Source organism: Corylus avellana, chromosome ca5 (genome assembly GCF_901000735.1).
Source record: "Corylus avellana chromosome ca5, CavTom2PMs-1.0".
Classification (NCBI taxonomy): domain Eukaryota; kingdom Viridiplantae; phylum Streptophyta; class Magnoliopsida; order Fagales; family Betulaceae; genus Corylus; species Corylus avellana.
Window position 1 is genome coordinate 25,661,407 of NC_081545.1, and position 22,130 is coordinate 25,683,536.

General features: G+C 35.0%; 3 protein-coding genes across 4 annotated transcripts; 2 read left to right on the forward strand and 1 right to left on the reverse strand.

Annotated features, from left to right (window-relative positions):
• Window positions 1-3,129: 3,129 nt before the first annotated feature.
• Window positions 3,130-9,102, reverse strand: LOC132180874 (trehalose-phosphate phosphatase A-like). Of its 2 annotated transcripts, none has more exons than XM_059593857.1 (14): window positions 8,948-9,102; window positions 8,688-8,848; window positions 6,181-6,227; window positions 5,582-6,077; window positions 5,331-5,471; window positions 5,135-5,206; window positions 4,873-4,998; window positions 4,717-4,773; window positions 4,545-4,646; window positions 4,330-4,407; window positions 4,138-4,207; window positions 3,960-4,030; window positions 3,788-3,880; window positions 3,130-3,605 (listed from the first exon to the last, which is right to left on the reverse strand). In XM_059593857.1, the coding sequence occupies exons 4-14, from the start codon at window positions 5,873-5,875 to the stop codon at window positions 3,552-3,554; spliced, it is 1,158 nt and encodes a 385-aa protein (XP_059449840.1). In that variant the 5' UTR covers window positions 5,876-6,077; window positions 6,181-6,227; window positions 8,688-8,848; window positions 8,948-9,102; the 3' UTR covers window positions 3,130-3,551. The 2 variants fall into 2 exon arrangements, with proteins under 2 accessions (XP_059449840.1, XP_059449841.1); XM_059593858.1 differs by lacking the exon at window positions 8,948-9,102 and having other exon boundaries at window positions 5,582-5,897; window positions 5,986-6,077; window positions 8,688-8,722.
• Window positions 9,103-12,855: 3,753 nt separating this feature from the next.
• On the forward strand, window positions 12,856-13,523 carry LOC132183371 (protein indeterminate-domain 14-like). The gene is given in 3 exon segments (XM_059596801.1): window positions 12,856-12,967; window positions 13,072-13,265; window positions 13,267-13,523. Coding segments are annotated over 3 exon segments (519 nt in total). The 5' UTR covers window positions 12,856-12,864; the 3' UTR covers window positions 13,489-13,523.
• A 2,041-nt stretch (window positions 13,524-15,564) lies between these two features.
• On the forward strand, window positions 15,565-21,431 carry LOC132182013 (uncharacterized). Its single transcript, XM_059595227.1, has 2 exons — window positions 15,565-15,886; window positions 21,127-21,431. Exons 1-2 carry the CDS (start codon window positions 15,565-15,567, stop codon window positions 21,429-21,431), a joined length of 627 nt encoding a protein of 208 aa, XP_059451210.1.
• Window positions 21,432-22,130: the final 699 nt, after the last annotated feature.

A 22,130-nucleotide genomic window follows, 5' to 3' on the forward strand; every position in this document is an offset into this window, starting at 1 on the left:
TAATTGACATCACTCTTTGGATGTTTTCCTTTTTTATTTTCCTTGGCGGGGCAAAAATGTACGTAGACAGGCCAGCTATACATGGTGGACTATTAGAGTGAACTTTGTGAAATTTATGATATAGAAATTCATGATATATATGGTCCCATAGTTTTGGCATGTGCAATTAGCTAGGTTGTTTTGGCATATACATGCATGATCTGTCCCTTTGTTTATATCACCTATTAATTGTCCTTGGATGTCTGTGATCAAGTGGCGGTGGTTTAGTGGTATCAAGGAAATTTTCATGAGGTTCAGGCATGCACTAGGGCGTGGTTCGAATCTCTGTAATGGAGAATCATTCACACAAACCTGATTAGTATTAGGCTATTAGCTGCCTTGCAAATTTACTGATATCCTTGTGGGACTAGGTTAGGCTATAGCTCAATTGGTCTTGAGGAAATGCATGCAGTTCCAGTTGTCTAGGTCCCCTCTTGAGCAATTTTCAGCTAGTAGGTAGTAACACTCAAGTAGAGTAGTCACAATTAGTCATTTCCTTCTACCCTTTTAATTAAGGGAAAAAAAAAATCTGAATTTGAATAAAAAAATAGGGGATTTGGGTATGGGTTGCAAACAAACCTTATGTCTCGATTTCAAAAGTTGGAGAAAGATATTGGGGTAGTATTCAACAAATATAAATTGTTGGAATGAGGTGTATATATGGATTTAGTGATAGTTAGCAACCTATTAATATGTCCATTTGAACTAATTACAAAGAGAAATGCTGTTTTTTCATGTCTCCTCTATTTCTCTTTTTTTTTTTTTTTTTTCAAATTCACCATTAAATTTGTAAAACTCCTGTCTATTTCTTTTTCTTTTTTTTTTCTTTTCAAATCCACTATTAAATTTGTAATTACGAGAATTTTATAAGGTCTTGGTACAAACCAAACTCTCTGTGCCCTCTAATAAGAGAGGTTGACATGGAACATTTGTTTTTACGATTCTAAGCTTATGTATTAGAGTTTGTTTGGGATTGCATTTGATAAATAGAGATTTTAAGTCAAAAAGAGCTTTTGGAAAAAAATCTTCATTTTTAAGCTTTTGTCAAAAGTGTGTTTTGACAATTTTTAGGCTTTTTTAGACCCTTAAAAACGCTTTTAATTTTTATTACCAAACGAGTATTTTTTTCTTCAAACTGACTTTTTGAGTGTTAAAAGCACATTTAGGCTCCTCAAATACAATCTCAAACAAGCCCTTAATCTCTTATTAGAAAGCACAAAGAACTTAATTTGTGCTAATAAGAACTTATAAAAGTTATTTCCAGGTCCCACGTATCCGATGATAAGATAAATAAAAAATGGATGAAAAATAAAAGAGTAACATGTCTCGATCACAAGCCGAGCAGGTGCTCGAGCAGTGATCCCCAAACAAAAGACCAACAAATTTTTGAGATAATAAAAATTTCAAATCTTCTCTCTTTACAAAGCTTATAATAGCATAATTGTCTTGTCATACACAATAAAATAGCTTATAATAACATTCTGTACTAGGACAATAATTGAAGGTGTCCTGTTCTTCCCTTTCTATGCACCGCGTGTGTACTCTTGAAGGGTAGTTGCAAGGAATCGCAGCTAAGACCAAACCATTTTTCTCAGAATCCAAGGAAGATGATGTGAAAACTTTAGACTAATACCAGAAGACGATGTTATTTATCGAAAGGGTTTAAATTTAATTTTTAAGTTTTAGATGTGAAAAAAAGTAAAATTAAATCTAAACATTTTGATTAAAAAAAAAAAAAAAACTACAACACATGGTTTAAAAATGCTAGAGGGCAAAACGTTATTAGTTGTTAAAGGAAAAAAATGCGGGTGAATAATAACTAATTGTATTCGCTATCCATATATGTGAAAACAGATGCAAATATAAAAAATCAATATCTATAAATGAGGATGGAGATGGCGATTTTAAGAAATTATCCACATCCACATCCACATCCACATCCGTATTCTTTTTTTTTTTTTTTGACATGTCCGCACAAAAAGGGGGAGAGGGATTCGTAGGCATGGTCCCAGCCGATTGAGTTATCTCTTGAAGACTTTTTTGCGATTTACATGATGCTAAATATTAAATAATAGGAAAAACTTCACTTTGGCCCCCTGAACTTCCACTCGATTTTACAAACCCCCCTAAACTTCTAAATCTCTCATTTTGGACCCTTGAACTTTCAATTACTATCAATTAGAACCCTTATGTTAATTTTAGCAATTAAAAATACAAAAAAAGACCAAAATGTCTTGGATTTTTTTTTAAAAAAATAAAAAAACGTTTTGAAAGTTGAAATTTTATACAAAAGTCAGGGGTATAAAAGTTATGTAACATTTAAAATTTGACGAAGGGGTCCACATTGAGAGTAATTGAAAGTTCATGGGTCCAAAATGAGAGATTTGAAAGTTCAGGGAAAATTTGTAAAATCGAATGGAAGCTTAGGGGGTCAAAGTGAAGTTTCTCCTAAATAATATATGGGATGAAAATATAATAGTGTTCAACTATAAATAAAGTCTATATATATATATATATATATAATAATAGAAGCAAGAATTTGTAAATTACAAAAAGTTTACTATCTCAATTGCAGATAACGGATAATATTAGCATTAACCGCAGAAATGTAGATAGTAATCACATAATGCTAGTATAGATATCAAAAACTATTATCCAAATTTTGCAAATGCCAATGCGAATATTCCTATTATTTGCATCCACATTTTCACCCATAGTTCTAATCAAGTCATACTGATGAGTATTATGGGCCAAATAATTTGGACTCAGGTTGGTTTGTTTTGGACATCTAATTTGTAACCTGTCTACGTAATGCATAAGATTCTCTTTTGTCAAACTTGTCATTAAATTTTGATTAGTTTTTTTTATTTGCAAAAGTGACTGTTCATGCTAATAACGAATAAAGAGTTTTTACAAAACCACAATTTTCAAAAAAAAAAGAAAAGAAAAAGAAAAAAGAAAATATTTCAAACAATTATGATGGATATATATATATATATATATATATATATATCATCAACAACTCTAATTCAAACCAACAACAGAAACCAACGATCTGGATAGCAAAAGGGATCTTGTGTGCTTGAAATTAATAACCAAGTTAATCTTATGAACATGGAAATATTTATATCTAAAAGAATTAACAAATGATTAAGCATTCTTTACATACTCCAAAAGGAGATGCACTGACAAAAATAAAATAAATAAATAAATAAAACTGAAAGGAAATGGGGAAGGGAGAAATGAATTATTAGTAAACTCATATATGAGGGCATCCTCTCAGAGCAAGCTAAAAAGATAATTCGATGATGCCAACCATGGGAAGATAAGATATAGATAGAGCCAGGAATATACACAATTCACGACAAGAAGCTTTTGAGCAGCAGACGCAACTATGGACCGACAAATACGTCTGTCTTCTGGGAAAACTAAGCTCCAAAACCAAAACAAAACATGTAGGCTGTCTTTATTGTATATGTATGTCAGATTATTTCCTATGGCTTTATATTCAGTTATAGAGCACTTGACTTTTTCCATGTCACCAATGACTTGAGAAATTCCATCACCTGCATACAAGATCAAACCATCGTTAATTACATCAACATTATACGAAGACAGTGAGATAAAAATGACATTCTAAGAGCTTGTTTTTTTTGAGATTGCATTAAGGATCTTAAAAAGTGTTTTTAGTATGTAAAAATTCAGAAAAAATATTTTGACCACTCCCAAAGAAAAGAAAAACTTGTACCTCTGATGGGTCCTTCACAGAGTAGACTGCATTGCTTTTCTTGGGCACAGAAGACACTAAAATGCCGTAACCTCGATGCCCCTCTGTCACGACCTATCACAAATTCAATTTGATTAATCAGATGATTGAGAAACTCCGACGATTACTAAATTTATAATAAGCTAGAAATTACCTTAAATGCATCTTCGTCTGTCTGGTCATCTCCAACATAGATTGGGAGCACGTCGTCACAGTTACTCAACCCTAAAGCAATTTTTTTCATAGTTAGATGGAGTGGATGAGAATTTAAAGATCTGTGTAGAAGTATTAACTACTCGATAGAATTCATATCTGTATCCAAAATAACTAACCAAGTGATTCCAGTAAAAATGTGACAGCTTTCCCCTTATCCCAATTGATCATAGGACGGACCTCTAAAACCTAAAAACGACGGAAAGTTGAATACAGATTAAAGGAATAAGCCCACATAGCAGCATAGCAGAAAATATTCAATAACAAAAATAGAAATATTGATCACGTTGAATGTTGGCTCTAAAGAATACCTTGCGTCCATGAGTCAATTGCAAACACGGGTAGTCTTTCAGTACATCGTGGACACGTTGTGCTACTGTAGTCCAATGCTGGATATATAAATTCAAATCAAGAGCCAAGAAAAGAGTGCATAAGTAAACCAGAAAAGATGTTCCTCTAATTGGATGAACAATACAAGTAACTGAACAATATATCCAAGCCTTGGCTGCTAAGTGAAAAGCCACACCTTCTCATCTACGTTACGGTAATGTACAGAGACGCAGAACTTATTATTTTCAACATTTACTCCTATAATATCTTTGGTGCGTTCAACAAGGGATCTCAAAACCTGCGCAAACATGAAAAAGTTAGAATGCTATGACAGTGAAAGATCGGAACTTGCTTTCTAGCTTACACACCTCATTGATCATAGGTAAAAATTCACCAGCAGGCTGGAACAAATTAACTTCCTTGCCCTATAATCACAAAAGGGATACAAAATTACTTAAATATGCATCTTTATGAGAGAGAAAGAGATGTCACACACGAAATTTATTAGCCATTTAGCCCCTTACCTGCTCATCCACTGATCTAACACAATTTGTGTGGTCATCAGAAATAGATTGTCTGACAGGGCCCATGATGTCCATTCCATGACTACCCGCATAATAGAGTTCCGTAAGTCCGACAAACTCATATACCTGAATGAGTAGGAGTGTAGGACAAGCAATTGCCAAAATCAATAATGACCAAGGATATTTGAATGCAAATAAATAGACATTTTGCTAAGGAAGTTATTATTAGGACAAACTACGTAAAAAGAAACCAACCAATTACCTTGTCACGGCTTCTCCCACTAATTATTGCTGTTGGGAAGTATTTTGCGACCATTTTTACAACAGCACGCATCTACAAAGGTTACAGAGCCAGAATGACCAAACAATGGAACAAAGAAGAAAGAAAAAAAAAATCTCACTTTAAAATTAAAAAATTACACGCTGAAAATGAAGGGGGGGGGGGGAAACCCTCTTACAGCATCAGACATGAAGGCACAGTCAGGATTATCTACAATTGGTGAAAGGGTCCCATCATAGTCCAAAAACAATGCTATTCTCTTTCCCTTGGCATGGTTGGTAATTTCCTCAAAAGATGCAATTGCTGATGGATACTTAACCTGGGAAATTAAAATAGAAAGATGCAGAGAACAGTATAAACAACTAGTCCAGAAATTCTTGAAAGGAATGAACCAAAAGGAAAAAAAATAGCCACAGGGAGCAAAAATACCTTCCAGGCATTGTATACAACATCAGCATCATATGATGCATACTCATTGTTGACAGCCTTGGTTATCTTCATAGGAGGAGGAGATGAAGATTTCATGGCATCCAGCCAACCGCTTGAGCGAACATCATCAAGTATTCCAGTCTTCTTCCTAGGGATTGTCAGCAAAAGACATGGAGAGAAAGCTGCTCGCGGAGATGAATAAGGCAACAGACTGGAATGTACGCCTAGTATTGCCTTGTTCATGGGTGGAGGATCAGTGAGAACAGGAGAAGTATGACTTGACTTGAGGTCCATCGGATCCAGTCTTGTAGCACAACTTATAATTCAAAAACTATGTAAACTTTTACAGCAGAGTAATCAAAACCGATGCAAAGCAACAGATCAATCTCAGATATCTTCTTCACCCAACCCTTTTATCAATAAAAAACCAGCTCTTCAGTGCCTTCTTGTCACTACTACTTGGCAAGCAGTCCATCAAACGCAGGGCTCCTGAAATCTTTACAATAAAATTTTTTTTTTAAAAAAAAGCGTAAATTACAAAAGTAATTGCATATGCAATCTCAGATTGCTTAAACAGAGCAAAAATAAACCCCCCGCACCTTATCTTGTCCATAGCAATCATGTGATTTAGGTGACAAACTGTTATCTGCAAAAACAGATGCGAGATAAATAAAAATGACTTAGCATCAGGAAAAATCCCCATCCTTTTATGTGATGACAGAACAGCTAAGAATTGTGGTGTTTATAAAAACAAAGAGCTATAGACATTGATGCCACAGTGCATTAATTGTACCTATATAAAAAAAATAAATAGATGCCTTACCTAACACTTGCCAGATATCAATTCATCAAGAAAAGTTAGAGAGATGGACCAGAAAAAGGAAATGATTTAATAGTAACTGGTGTTGCCAATGCATAGCCATAAATTTGGTAGGGAAATCAAGCTATGCAAATGAGAACATCAATCTAAAACATAACCAAATCAAAATTTGTACTAAAGAAAGCCAAAAACAACTCAGGATATTTATGCTTACTTTGTGTGATAATGTCCAAACATGCATTAATTTGGTAGGGAAAAAAGAAGAGACGTAAATATTTCCCCTTTATGTGACCTCTCACACTCTACCCTTACTTTCACCGTTCCATCTTCCACAAGTGAAGTTAACTCTAGAGAAAAGGACTTCTATATAAGTTTTTATTTATTTTTTATCAAGTCCTCTGTTTTTCAAAGCAGTTTGAAATGGGAAATTTTTAGTGGCTACTAGAATTAGTAATAAACATGAATAGCAACTGTGTGGTAATCTTCAGTAATGATATTTCATTAAAAAATAGTGGCACTGGTTTTCAGTTTTTCCTTCAAATTTCCCATATTCAAATATTATTCTACTAAAATCATTCCAACCCCAACCCTGGGTTGAATATTGTGCCAATTACCAAAAAACAACAAATAGTAGTTATGCAAAGCTAAAAACTAGCACCTGATTGTTTGCGCAGGCTTGAAATTAACTAAGGTTCAAAATAAAGCACTGTTTCAAACTGTGAATATGTTACACCGACAATCAATGGGTTGGAAACGGCTTAGTTGAACACTAAGATGATGATAGCGGTGTTGATAATGGTCCCAATAAAAAGTATGTTTGCTAGGATGTAGACCTTACTAAAATGATTTTGACAAATAATGAAGCCGAGCAAACTGCATCACAGCATGCATCATAGATTTCAAAAGTAATACTTCAATGGTCACAATCACAATTTATTTCAAACTCAATTTGCAGAAACTCAGAAGTTAATGGCCTAGCTTATTGGTAATATCATAAAGAAGTCCAAAGCTAAAGAGGAAAGAAAGTTAAATATGGAAGAAAGCAAAGAGGACTCGAACATGTACATCTTTCACTGTGGAGAAAAGAGGTGTTGGAAAGCCAAACTATAAATAACCAATGTTATACAGAAAAATAAAACATGAAATACAAATTGATGCTACAAAATTTACGATTGTCAATATATAGCAAATAGAATCTAAATAGTATGAAGTGAAAGGGAACTGATTTGGTAAAAAAATATATATATATGGGCGAAAGGTGGTTGTGTACAATAAAAGGCTCTTCTACCCCACATAGTGGAGAGGAAACAATATGATATGCAACCACATATTATGGGCCTACAATGAAGCATGGGAATCATTAAACATATGGACCCAGCAGATAAAAATTCTGCAGTGACATAAACCAATATAGATGGCAAAAGAAATTAAAAAATAAAAAAATAATCAAGAATCACCATGCTTTTGTTGCATATTCACTGTGAGCACCAAAAATCTTCCACAAATCAAAAATATATAATTGTTCCAACCATGTGCTATGATCAACCTCTATTGTCACTTTCTTGGCATGACAAGATAAGTAAAGCATATTTAAGGTGAAGATTTCCCCATGGGAAAGTACTATGTCAAAAATATGACTGAGGATTTGTTTCTTTTCTTTTATTTTATCTTCATCTGTTTTTTTATTTTTTATTTCTTTTTTTCTTTCACTCTGGCTCAGAACGCGATTTCAACTAGAATAGACATGATATATACATCCATTGAGGAACAGTGGTTGCAAAAAAGTTGAACGAAAAATCAAAGACGAAAACAAAGACACATATCACATCAACTTGGTCAAAAACAGCTACAAGGCAGACAAATTAGAATCAATGTCGGCAGAATCGGAGCCGCGGTTCGGAAAAAACTGAACTAGCCAACCATTCAACAAGGCGATTAAAGAAGAATAACACCCGTATATGTATATCATATAGATTCCTACTTATATATATATAGACGGAAAAGAATCAAAACCGAAATGGAAACCCAAAATAAAAAAGAACCCAATTGATAAGGTTGGGACTAATTCAAAGTTGAATTCCCATAGAATCCAAATACTCTGATCATATAAAAAATGTTGGACAAAATAATGATAATTAACTAAGAAAATCTAAAAAATTCAAAAGTTCCGGCGGACACGCAGTCGATTTAAAAGACAACATTTTCCCAAACAGCGTGGGAAACTAAATAGCACCATTCAAATAAATACAATGAAAAAAAAAAAAAAAAGGCAAAGCATAAACGTACCTAAGTCTGAGGTGGAAGCTCCAATCAAGAACCAGGAAAGCTCCAATCAAGAACCAGTAACAGGAAAGCTCCAAACAAGAACCAGTAACAGGAAAGCTCCAACGAATAACCCAAGAACGTGAACCGAATCTTTGAAAATGCAGGTTGTATAATTGAAAGACCTTCAAAAGAAAAAAAACCACAAAACCCATATCAATACCAACGACTAACAATATGAACAAAAAGACGAAATGCTCTGTCGTCAAACCCAGGAACTCAACCTGTTTGTTATGGAAATTTAGTCTTCTTGCATGAGGACTTTTCTCGAGAGCCAAAGAGGAAGAAAATGGGCAATGGAAAATGGAAGAGAATCAGCTGTGGAAAAAAACAGTAGGATTCGCAGAGAACGAGAAACGAGAATCAAGCTCAAAATCGATTCGAAAAGCAATGAGAAAAAAGAAAATTAACCGTATAATAGGATTCGGGTATTTATAGAGGTTTTTGGGGTTTTCGTCAAACGTACTTCCTAAGAAACTCACGGCCGTTCTATTGGGAAGCACGCGCCCTTCCTACTCTCTTTTAGGATCGTCTGTATCACGCGCGGCTTTGCATTGGTAGGATTTTGCGCTTTTGGGAATAATTATGGATTGTCAAATTAAATATTTAAAAAATATAAATGAAACTTTTCTCCAATAAACTATCACCATTCTTTCGTCAAAATCAACGGTTTAATAGGATAGAAAACATGTGAAATATCTAAATTACCTTAAAGTGAAACAAATTTTCTTTTTACGTCTAATTTTGACAGAAGGGCAAACCAAGTTAAAATTTAAAATTACAATGTAAGTTGTAATATAAATTTAAATTTAAATATCATAGGGATGATAATTGATGGGAAATATTAGGTGTTTTTTTAATATTTTTTTAGTATTCTCTTAAGTATAATATAATTTTTAAAATTATCGTTAAATTTAAAATTAGTTTACCCTAAAAGTATTTGACAATTTGAACTCAACGTATTTGATTTGATCTAATAAATTTTGAATTAAAAAAGAAAAAAAAAAAAAAAAGGTCCTGTAATTTTTATAATAATAAAAACGGCCTAACTTACTTGGGGCCTACGGAAAATCTTGGAAAGAGAGGGAGCAAGTGGGAAGTCGGCGGCCAAAGCGCGTAAAGACACGTGTGATCGACTCGGGGCTGACACGGGCACGTTTAGGATGGGGGGCCCGCCACGTAAGTGCTGGACGTGTGAGATTGTGTCGTCGTTGTCAAGAAGACAAGTGGGTGGGTTGTGGGTCTGTGTGGCTCCTGTTTCTTTCTCCTCTCTTCCATGAATGTTTTTTTTTTCTTTTTTTTTTTCTGGGATCGAGCTACCTCTAACAAGTGGTGGTTGATGAAGGTAGTTATTTGATAACATAACGGACGGGAGGGCCCACCAGACCGACGACGGTGACGGTGACGGTGACGGGACCGTCGCCAAATTGACCTGCGCTTCTACGAAACGGTGGCCACGCAGGAGATGCAGATAAATGGTATTCCTACATTTGGTAATAGGGCCACGTAATATATTTGTGATTATTATTTTTTTGGCCCAAAATGAAAATAATAATAATAAAATTGTCATTTTAAGTTTTTCACGTTCTAGGAAAAATAAATGAGAGGGACGCGCGTGTCGGATTTGGCGGGGCCCAGCTGAGCTGGCGACAGGAACATGTTTGGTTCCTTTGTCAAAGATATTGACGGCAGAAACTAAAAGGAAATGAGGAAAAGAAGTTAAAAAGAGAGAGAGAGAGAGAGAGGTGGGTGGTGGAGGGTGAGTTTAGTGAATGCCTAATCTCTCGGAACCCACAACGGAATCTTCCTATTCAACGCCGTAAAGAACGGTCAAAGTCAGGGTAAGACTTGATTAATATTTATTTAATTATTTATTTATATTGTATTTTCGTTTCCTCGGGCGGTGCTTTTCGTCACCCACTGTTTTCAACTTCTTCCATGCTTCCACGACCACAATCAACAGAGAATTATTCCTAAATACGGTATATTTTGTATGGGTTGAAAAAAAAAAAAAAAAAACATTTACTTTTCCTTTGGGTTAGTGACAGCTCGTGGGGTGTTGGTTTGCTTCACGTGGCATGAGAAATGGACCGGTGGATGAGGATATGTATGGGTGAAAACAAAAAAAAAAAAAGAGTTAATTTGGGTGAAAAAGTAGTGAATGATTATCCAATTCATATGATGTATAACAGTCAAAGTATTCCTGACATACTCTCCTTCTTTCTTTTTTTTTTTTTTTTTTTTATATGTCCGTAGAATTTGAACTAATGACATTTGCTTTATTAGGAATAGTTCAAGCTGATTGAGCTACCTCTTGGAGACTGACCTGACCTACTAGTTTTATGTTACGTGTTAAACAATTTATACCAAAACTTTACTCATCTCATAACTACTTGATTTGGATAAATTGGTGAATCGTGTTGAATTTTGTTACATAGCATAACAAACACGAAATCAATGGAAAAGGGGTATACATTATGAAAAATGAGATGATGGTTACATCAAATATATAAAATAAAAAAGTTGGTACAAAGCTTGGAATTGTGCCAATAAGTTATAGTTTCCATGATTTTCATGTGAAGTGCATATATTTTATTTTCCAAATTTAGAGTGCCAAGTCCTTCAAATTGCTATTTTATTGTCAATGTTGCATCCAATTTATTAAATGTATCAACATCATCTTTAAACTACAAAAAAATATATTAATGTCCTTCTTAATAACAAAAATACCCTTAATAAAAAAATTTATAATAAATAATAAATAAAAACAATAACTTAGGAGTGGGGAGTACTGTTAGGAAGTCAAACAAATAAACCCAGAAAAATTTTTAAACTGACGTGACAGACCGTGAGTAGCAGACAAGAGAAAAGAATTGCATTTTTTTTTTAATTTAAAAACCCTTACCACATCAGTTTAAAAATTGTTCTGCATTCATTTGTTTAAGTTCCTAACACTTCTCCTTGGGTGTAGTGTAGCAACACCTAACACTTGGTGGTGGCGGCCTTTTTTTGTCTATTTATTAGGGTAATTAAAAATCTAATTTTTATACCCTATCGATCGATGTTATAAAAGACCAAGCCGCTTCAATTAAGTTTGAATGAATCCAAAAGAATAGGGGGGGGGGCTATGTATAGCATTTTTAATGTTTGTATGATTTTCAAGTGATTGAGGTGTTGTCATGAGTGACTCAGAGAGGGTATGCCTCCAACAACCGAGCCAAACATTGAATTTTTAATTGGCTTTAATTAGCATCCCAACTAACAACGTTTTTCTCTCTTTCTTTCTTAATCAAATAGAAAACAGAAAAGGTAATACGCTTGACCTGGACATACTTGTTTATGCTTGCCACGTCAAAGGTTCCGAATCTTCCCAACATATAAAATGCATATGCCACTGAGGCAATGACGCAGCAGCTTCTGAAATATTAAGAAAATAAGTATTGCAGTGTCATCTAGAATAAAGAAATTATTATAGAGAAGTTACACTTTTCATTGGGCATATTTTATGCCCTATAGTGAGTCATTGACTGACTAAATAGTAAATATTCAAGGTATTGACCAGTATAAGGAGGAATAGTATAGCCTCAACCATGTATTAACTCAAGTAATATAGCTTAGTCAGGCTGGGACCCAAGTATTTCAGTTTTCCCACTTAAGATAGAAGCTGTTCCTTGTAAACTAAGTATAAAAATATAGGAGAAAATATAATTTAGCCTCCAAACTACTAGTTATTTTTATTTTAGTCTTTTAATATTTAAAAAGTAATAAAGTAGTCCTTCAAACTACCAATCAATTATAATTTAGCCAGTTTATTAGTCATTATTGTCAAATAGGATGAAAAATTCAATATGATGTCGTTTTGGCAAGGTTAAGCCATTTTGAAAAAAAAAAAAAAAAAACTTAAAAAATTAATTAAAAAAAAATTGACATTAATTAAAAAAATAAAACAAGGCCTTCCATGGGGGTGGTCGGGCGGCCACACCCAGGCCATAGGGGTGGCTGGGCCGCCACCTGGGAAGCCACCCCTAGGCTATGGGGATGGCTCGCTGGCCACCCCATGATGGCCGCCCAACCACGCCCATAGGATTGAATTTGTAACCATCTCCACCATATAGTCTCCTAAAAGCAACAAAATCCATCCATGTTAGACAACACTGCTTCTTCTGTTGCTCCATCTTCCTCCTCTGATGCATTTGCTTCCCTAGAAAATGGCCTCACTAACAAAAGAAAAAGAAGACTGGCAGGTAACAAAACTACATATATATATCTCCTTCTTCAGTTTCAATTTTTTTTTTCTTTCTTCATTACTAATTTTCTTAATTGTTTTTATGTAAATCCAGAAGCTGAGGTGATGTCTCTCTCTCTCCCAAGACCTTGTTGGAATCCGACCGCTATGTGTGTGAGATCTGCAACCAAGGGTTCCAAAGAGACCAGAATTTGCAGATGCATAGGCCATGGAAATTGCTTAAGAGGGAGACGCAGGAAGTGAGGAAGAGGGTTTTTGTATGCCCAGAACCAAGTTTTTGGTTGCACCACGACCCATGCATGCCACGCCCTTGGCAACCTTGTCGGCATCAAAAAGAATTTTAGAAGGAAGCAGAGCAATCACAAGCAGTGGGTGTGTGAGAAATGCTCCAAGGGATACGTCGTTCAATCCGATTACAAAGCCCACCTCAAAACCTGCGGCACCAGAGGCCACCCTCCTGGCCTGTGGGGTGGCCGCCCAGCCACCCCATGGGTGGGCTTTTTTTGCTTTTTTAATTAATGTCAATTCGTTTTTTAATTAATTTTTTATGTTTTTGTTTTTCAAGTAAAACGATATCGTTTTGACTTTTGAGGGGCATTTTTTTAAAAATTAAAAAAAAAAAAAAATTCTTAAAAGAGTATTTTAGTAACTTAACTTTGCCAAAACAACATCGTATTAAATTTTTCATTTTATTTGACGATAATAACTAACGAAATAGCCAAATTACAACTAGTTGGTAGTAATATGTGTTTTAGATGAGGAGAAGATAAGCTGGTGAACATAGAAAAATCCCCCACTTCAATTTAATTATCTAGGTTTTCAATTTAGACATTAGGTTATTTATTTTTACCCAAATTGACGGTCAACTTCGTGCGGTGCAGCGGAATCCGTATATGGTAGTATGGTACAAGGGAGCTGTTTTTCTTTGACCTTTTCATCCTCCAGCTCAGGGGGGAACCACGTTGGCCCTTGGGGGCCCAAGGTGGTCCATCAAGAAAAAATAAAATTTCTATAAAATTTAATTTTTGACCCTTCCAAATTATTTTTTTAGAATTTTACCCTCCAAACACAAATCTTTAGTTCCGCCCCTGCCCCAGCTAGACGGCTGCGATGCGGTGTTAGGCGCAAAATGGGCCGACTTTCTAGGAATGAAGCTCGCTATTTGGAGATATTGTGGGCCTATGAGGACATTTTCTCTGAGCCCAAAGAACAGCCACCTAACAGGCCACATAACCACACAAAAAATCCCATTGTTGGCAGGGGCTGGGCCTGTTAATGAAAGGCCCTACAACATGATGGGCCCTGAAGGCCTGTGTTGAGTATCGGGCCTTGAATTAAATTACAGCAAAGGACAAATTTCCCATATCAGAGATGAACAAGCGTTTGGACAAGTTTCATGGGGCCTAGATCTTTTCTAAGGGATCCTCATGTCAGAAAAAAAAGAAAAGAAAAAAAAGGTAACTTATTGTGAATGCTCCAAATCGAACTAGCTTTCCATTAATTAATTATTATTATTATTATTTTTAAGCAAAGGGGGAAAGGGGAAAGAATTACAAAAGAGAGTCTTTCCCACTTTTAATCCGGATGGAGTAGAGAAAATGGGAACAAGCGAGAATGCTTCCAAACACATTGTGGGAAGCGGCCCATTTAGCAACCGAGTGTGCTCTCCAATTAGCACTTCTTGATACTTTTGACGCAGTCCAACTAGCAAACCGCAACAGATGCAAACGAATATCATCAATCACAAGGGCACATAACCAATAAGAAAAGAGATGGTCTTTATTGATGGTCAGGATGTAGAGTTGAGAATCCCTTTCAAGGAGAATAGAGGAACAACTAATTAATTAGCTATGATGTAGTTATAATCATTTTCAACCTTATAAGGTGAGGTGAGGGACAATTGTTGGATTTTTTTAGTTTGCTTTGAATCATTCCAACAAACATGTAAATAATTCATTTCGATAATTGATTGATGCTCAATCTTAACTCGCCAATCATTTACTAATTTTGAGATATTTTATTTATTTATTATTATTTCCTTGAGAAATGCTAAGGGGTACCAAGTTTCTTACAAAGATAAGGGTATGAAGATGACGTTTAACTTATTTATTGAAAATGATCAAAACAATTAATAAAGAAAAATGATACGAGTACCAATGAATAAGCTTCACATCATCTTGGTATTCAGCTCTTAGTAAAATATTTAGAACCCTTAGTATTTCTTTATATCCTTATTTAAAGTGAATGCTTTAAGTCGTCGTTTGACTTTTGCCAATGTTTATTTTGTGTTCACGAAGAGGCATGCTTCTGTCATTAAAAAACAAAAAATAAGAAAAATGAAAGGAAAAAATATTAATAATTGTACACCTCACACTAAACATCTATCCACGCTTATGTGCCAAAGGTCATCCTAATCAACTTCGCTCATGCTTCTCAAAGTCTAAAAGGAATATTGTCGATTGTAAACTTCCAAAGAAAGCACTTTCATTATAAAAAGTTATTTACTCAACCCCATTTTTACGCAATTTTGTGTATATAAAAGAAATTATCACTTTCTTTTCCAGATGTTCCGGTTCTTGTGAACATATTTAGAAGATGCAGCTATTCGAAATTGCGCTCATAGCCTTTGTTTCTGTGGTTGCCGCGTTGATAGTATTGAGCTGTCTTTCCCCAGGGAGCCAGGAAAAGAAACAGACTACAGATCCCAACGCTATGCTAAGGGCAACCACTTCTTCAGTTCATCAACGAGCTTATCGTGTCGTGGGAAAAGGTCAAACTGCCAAGAACAGTGCAACCAAAGATGGTCAGATGGTTGTCTATGCAGGAGCAGGTGCTGCTGTGGCCGCTGCAGCCGTTGTAGCCAGTACAGGTGGTTGTGGTGGTGGTTGTGGCGGTGGCGGTTGTGGGGGCTGCGGAGGTTAATGAATTGAAACCTTATGAATTTGGCTTTTTGGGATCTTTATATATGTTGTTATCTATGTATGAATTATGATGTATCCTGCGTTTAATTGCTTGTGTGGTTCTGTTTTGCTTTTGAATCAAATACTTTTCAAGTTGCATAGTGTTGGTGTATTTCAATATTAATAAAATATTAAATGATTAAATTTCATTGAAAACAATCAATGAAAATATATGGAAGTTTTGGAATTAGTGGCTTGTACTCTTAACTCTCACCTTTATTTTAGAGAATTTCATAATCAATTGAATAACTCCTACCATGTACACAATTTTGTGAGACTCTCTATGTCCATATTATTAAAATGGGTCATAAAACTATTAATTTGGAAAAGGTTCACTAATTCTATAAATAATAGACCAATTTGCACCATCATTCTCTATATCTATGGTTAGTTGTGAAGTCTCCTCCTTCCTCCTTGCCCCCACCATTACCATTGCCTGGAACCTCCAATGTCACAAAACGTTGTCGAAACTATGGAGTATGGGCTTTTGATATTACTGATTTTTGTCTTGTTACGTGGAAATTTCCAATGCCACAAAACACCGAATGATAGAAGAAACTTTTTTTTTTTTTTTTCCTGAGAATATTTTCTAAATTCTAAGCGCTGGAAAAACAGTTAGTAGAGAAAGGAGGAATGCTCCTCAACCTTGCTCATATAGATTATTGTGGTAAATATCCATATTCATTCAAGTGGCAGCAGCTCTTACCATTTTCTGTCAGACAAAATGCCCGGAGTTAAAACTGCATTAACCCCCTGAGTGGCCATCTACTAGAAAAATTTTGGGCTTGGGATTTCATTCAATGCACTTGAACATCCAAAATCCTGCTTTTGAAATGTCGATTGACTTCATCTTTTAATGTCAACACTCCCATGGAAGCTAACAAATTAGAAGACGTGAAGAAATTTATAAACAAAATAGCCCAAAACTAATTTAACAGAGAAAAGTAGAGCTAGATGGAGAAAAAGGACATTCAAAGTGATTGGAATGAAGCTTTTATAGGTCGAGAAAATTAATAATTAAAATTAACACTGCCCAGTTGGAAAATAACTGCTTTTGAGGGGCTTTTTTTAAATTGATTTTTTTTTTTTTTTTCAAAAGAGCATTTTAGTAACTTAACATTGTCAAAACAACGTCGTATTGAATTTTTCATCCTATTTGACGGTAATGACTAATGAAGTGACCAAATTGCAACTAGTTGGTAATAATATGTGTTTTAGATGAGGAGAATACAAGCTGGTGAACATAGAAAAATCTCCCACTTCAATTTAATTATCTAAGTTTTCAATTTCGACATTAGGTTATTTATTTTTACCCAAATTGACGGTCAACTTCGTGCGGTGCAGCGGATTCCGCATATGGTACAAAGGGAGCTGTTTTTCTTTGACCTTTTCATCCTCCAGCTCAGGGGGGGAACCACGTTGGGCCTTGAGGGCCCAAGGTGGTCCACCAAGAAAAAATAAAATTTTTTCAAAAATTATAAAATTTCTATAAAATTTAATTTTTGACCCTCCCAAATTATTTTTTTAGAATTTTGCCCTCAAACACAAATCTTTAATTCCGGCCCTGCTCCAGCTAGATGGCTGCGATGCGGTGTTAGGCGCACAATGGGCCGACTTTCTAGGAGTGAAGCTCGCTATTTGGAGATATTGTGGGCCTATGAGGACATTTTCTCTGAGCCCAAAGAACAGCCACCTAACAGGCCACATAACCACACAAAAAATCCCATTGTTGGCAGGGGCTGGGCCTGTTAATGAAAGGCCCTACAACATGATGGGCCCTGAAGGCCTGTGCTGAGTATCGGCCCTTGAATTAAATTACAGCAAAGGACAAATTTCCCATATCGGAGTTGAACAAGCTTTTCGACAAGTTTCATGGGGCCTAGATCTTTTCTAAAAGTGGGAAGCAGCCTATTTAGTAACCGAGTGTGCTCTCCAGTTAGCACATCTTGATACTTTCAAAGCAGTCCAACTAACAAACCGTAGCAGATACAAATGAATATCAGCAATCGCAAGGGCACATAGCCAATCTGAAAAGAGATGATCTTTATGGATGACAAGGATGCAGAACTGAGAATCTCCTTCAATGAGGTGAGGTGAGGCGAGGCACAATTGTTGGATTTTTTTAGTTTGCTTTGAATCATTCCAACAAACATGTAAATAATTCATTTCGATAATTGATTGATGCTCAATCGCCAATCATTTACTAATTTTGAGATATTTTATTTATTTATCCGCATCATAAATGACAAGCGGAATATAGAAATCGACTTTCTAAGAGTGAAGTGGAGATATTGTGGGCCTATGAGGACATTTTCTCTGAACCCAAAGAACAACCACCTAACAGGCCACATAACCACACAAAAAATCCCATTGTTGGCAGGGGCTGGGCCTGTTAATGAAAGGCCCTGCAACATGATGGGCCCTGGAGACCAGTGTTGAGTATCGGGCCTCGAATTAAAATACAGCAAAGGATAAATTTCCCATATCGGAGATGAACAAGCTTTTGGACAAGTTTCATGGGGCCTAGATCTTTTCTAAAGGATCCTCATTTCACAAAAAAAAAAGAAAAAAAAGGTAACTTATTGTGATTTGTGAATGCTCCAAATCGAACTAGCTTTCCATTATTATTATTATTATTTTAATTTTTTCTAAACAAAGGGGGAAAAAGGAAAGGACTACATAGGAGAGTCTCTCCCACTCTGAATCCAGATGGAGGAGAGAAAATAAGAACAAGCGGGAATGCTTTTAAACACATTGTGAAAAGCGGCCCATTTAGCAACCGAGTGTGCTCTCCAGTTAGCACTTCTTGATACTTTTGACGCAATCCAACTAGCAAACTGCAGCAGATGCAAATGAATATTAGCAATCACAGGGGCACATAGCCAATAAGAAAAGAGATGATCTTTATTGATGGTAAAGATGCAGAACTGAGAATTCCCTTCAAGGAGAATAAAGGAACAACTAATTAATTAGCTACGATGTAGTTATAATCATTTTCAACCTTATGAGGTGAGGTGAGGCACAATTGTTGGATTTTTTTAGTTTGCTTCGAATCATTCCAACAAACGTGTAAATAATTCATTTCGATAATTGATTGATGCTCTATCTTAACTCGCCAATCATTTACTAATTTTAAAATTTTTTATTTATTTATTATTAGGAAAAATTTCATTAAGGACCCCCTAACTTCCACCCGTTTTGAAATAACCCTCATAAACTTCAAAATCTCTCAATTTAGTCCTCCGAACTTTCAATTGCTCTCAATTTAGACCTCTCTGTCAGATTTTAAACGTCACATGACGTTTATACCCCTGACTTTTGTATAAAATTTCAACTTCTAAAACGTTTTTTTATTTTTAAAAAAATAAAAATTAGGGATATTTTAGTCCTTTTTTTTTATTTTTAACGGCTAAAATTAACGGAATGGTCTAAATTGAGAGCAATTGAAAGTTCAGGGGATTAAATTGAGAGATTTTGAAATTTAAGGAAGGTATTTTAAAACGGGTAAAAATTTGAGGGTCTTTAGTGAAGTTTCTCCTCATTATTATTTTCTTGAGAAATGCTAAGGAGTACCAAGTTTTTTACAAAGAAAAGGATATTAGGATGACGTTTTACGTAGGCTGTAGGCTTGCGCAAGTTTATTTATTTATTATTATTTTTTTATGAGCAGTCTGCTTGCGCGTGAGTTGAAGACCGAAGTTGAAGGAAGAAAAAAATAATAATAATAGAAGAAATAGTTGTAGACAGTGGAAGGGTTAGTTTTAAGGTAGAAAAAAAATATATTAAAGAGAATAGAAAGACATTAGATTCTAGAAGGTGAGGAGAACTAAGACAAAAAGATGACGATAGGCGTTAGAATTTATCTTCTAGAAGGGTGAGTTAGTGGAATTTGAAGGAAGAAAAAAAATAAATGAAGAGAGTAAATGTAAGCATTAAATTCTAGAAGGTAGAACGTGTGAAGTGAAATTTTAAGGAAGAAAAAAATAAATAAATAGAGGAGTAGGCGTGAGGAGGTGAAAAGATTTTTTTTTTTTAAAAAAAAAAAAAAAAATTCTGGTGAGAAAGTTTAGAATATAATTTAAACTAAAATAGAAGTACTAAAATTAATTAGTGTGGGAGGAAGTTTAGAAGACAATTTAGAAGATAACTTTTTTTTTTTTTTTTTTGGTGTGTGTTCAATCATTTCTTTTTCTAATTCATTATTTGTTTTTATTGGTTTACAGCATTCAGCTAGAACTTATTGTGTTTGGTTTGTTTTCAAAAAATCCCTCAAGATACCTCTGATTTACTAAAAGGTACTCATTTTTCTTAGACATTATTAATTGTACTCAAGTTTATTTCGTAAGTAGTAAGTAGTTCGTATTATTATGTGTTTGTGATAGTTAGATAATATTTTAAATGGTTACTTTGTTTGTTGAAGTTCTTGTTTAGCTTTTTGTTGTTGCTGCTCATGTCTATGGCAAACTAAACACTTTTGTATTGGGAATGGAAGTTTTTTTTTTTTTTTTTTTTTTCATATAGTGCCGACATATTATATTTTTAATATATCAATTTGAACACGAACTTTTATAGATATTTTGTTGTAATGCATATATTGTGTGAATTACCAAATTTTTAGGGTGGAAAAAAATTTTAGGACACCAAAAAATTTTAGCGTCACCCCCAATATAAATTCTCTGGCTCTGCCACTGAAAATAATTAATAAAAAAAAATGATACGGGTACTAATGAATAAGCTCCACATCATCTTGGTATCCATCTCATGGTAAAAGATTTGGAACTCCTAACATTTCTTTATATCCTTATCTAAAGTGAATGTTTTAAGACGTCGTTTAACTTTTGCCTATGTTTATTTTGTGTTCACGAATAGGCATGTTTCTGTCATTGAAAAACAAAAAATAAGGAAAATGAAAGGAAAAAATATTAATAATTGTACACCTCACGCCAAACATCTATCCAAGCTTATGTGCCAAAAGTCATCCTAATCAACTTCGCTCATGCTTCTCAAAGTCTAAAAGGAATATTGTCGATTGTAAATTTCCAAAGAAAGCCCTTTCATTATAAAAAGTTATTTACTCAACCCCATTTTTAAGCAATTTTGTGTATATATATAAAAGAAATTATCACTTTCTTTTCCAGATGTTCCGGTTCTTGTGAACATATTTAGAAGATGAAATCATTTGAAATTGCGCTCATAGCCTTTGCTTCTGTGGTTGCCGCGTTGATAGTATTGAGCTGTCTTTGCCCAGGGAGCCAGGAAAAGAAACAGACTTCAGAGCCCAACGATATGCCAAGTGCAACCACTTCTTCAGTTCATCAACGAGCTTATCGTGATGTGGAAAAAGGTAAAACTGCCAAGAGCAGTGCAACCAAAGATGGTGAGATGGTTGTTTATGAAGGAACAGGTGCTGACGTGGCCACCGCAGTGGTTGTAGCTGGTACAAGTGGTTGTGGCGGTAGTGGTGGTTGTGGTAGCGGCGGTTGTGGAGGATGCGGAGGTTAATGAATTGAAACCTTATGCATCAGGCTTTTTGGGATCTTTATATGTTGTTATCTATGTATCCTGAGTTTAATTTCTTGTGTGGTTCTATTTTGCTTTTGAATCAAATACTTTTCAAGTTGCATAGTATTGGTGTATTGAAAACAATCGATGAAAATATATGGAAGTTTCGAAATGAATAATGTTAGACATTTCAAGTGATTTTTCTCAAAATACTTCCCAAATGATGTGGCAAGCATTTTTTTTTTCCTTAAAAAAATTTCATTTTCTCTCATTTGTCTCCCACTCCCACACAAAATAATGCTTGCCACATCATTTGGGAAGGATTTTGGAAAGAATCATTGGGATACCTAGCAGCCCTCTTTTGAAATTAGTGGCTTGTACTCTTAACTCTCACCTTTATTTTAGAGAATTTCATAATCAATTTAATAACTCCCACTAAGTACATAATTTTGTGAGACTCTCTATGTCTATATTATTAAAAGAGGACAACTGTGAGCTAGGGTTTCATCTTTAGTAGATAGTGCCGTCGGAGGGGGAGAACCCCTATTCTCCCCCTCCCCCCTCATCCTCTTCTGAGTCTTCTCCCCCCGCTCTAGCGTTAGCCTATTTACTTGATATCCCTTGCTCTTTCGGCGTTTTCTTTCTCTCCTTCCCTCTCTGCCCCTTTTCTGATTTTAGGATTTTTTTAGAGGTTGATCT

What these genes read in the sequence shown, in the direction of transcription:
- LOC132180874 (XM_059593858.1), bottom strand. Translation starts at nt 6,056, where the DNA reads ATGGACTGCTTGCCAAGTAGTAGTGACAAGAAGGCACTGAAGAGCTGG. An exon ending in TTTTACCTATGATCAATGAG is followed by an intron (nt 4,647 to 4,716) that starts GTGTGTAAGCTA and finishes ATGTTTGCGCAG; the next exon opens with GTTTTGAGATCCCTTGTTGA. An exon ending in ACCGTAACGTAGATGAGAAG is followed by an intron (nt 4,408 to 4,544) that starts GTGTGGCTTTTC and finishes TTATATATCCAG; the next exon opens with CATTGGACTACAGTAGCACA.
- LOC132182013 (XM_059595227.1), top strand. Translation starts at nt 15,565, where the DNA reads ATGCAGCTATTCGAAATTGCGCTCATAGCCTTTGTTTCTGTGGTTGCC. An exon ending in CGGTTGTGGGGGCTGCGGAG is followed by an intron (nt 15,887 to 21,126) that starts GTTAATGAATTG and finishes TTGCGCTCATAG; the next exon opens with CCTTTGCTTCTGTGGTTGCC.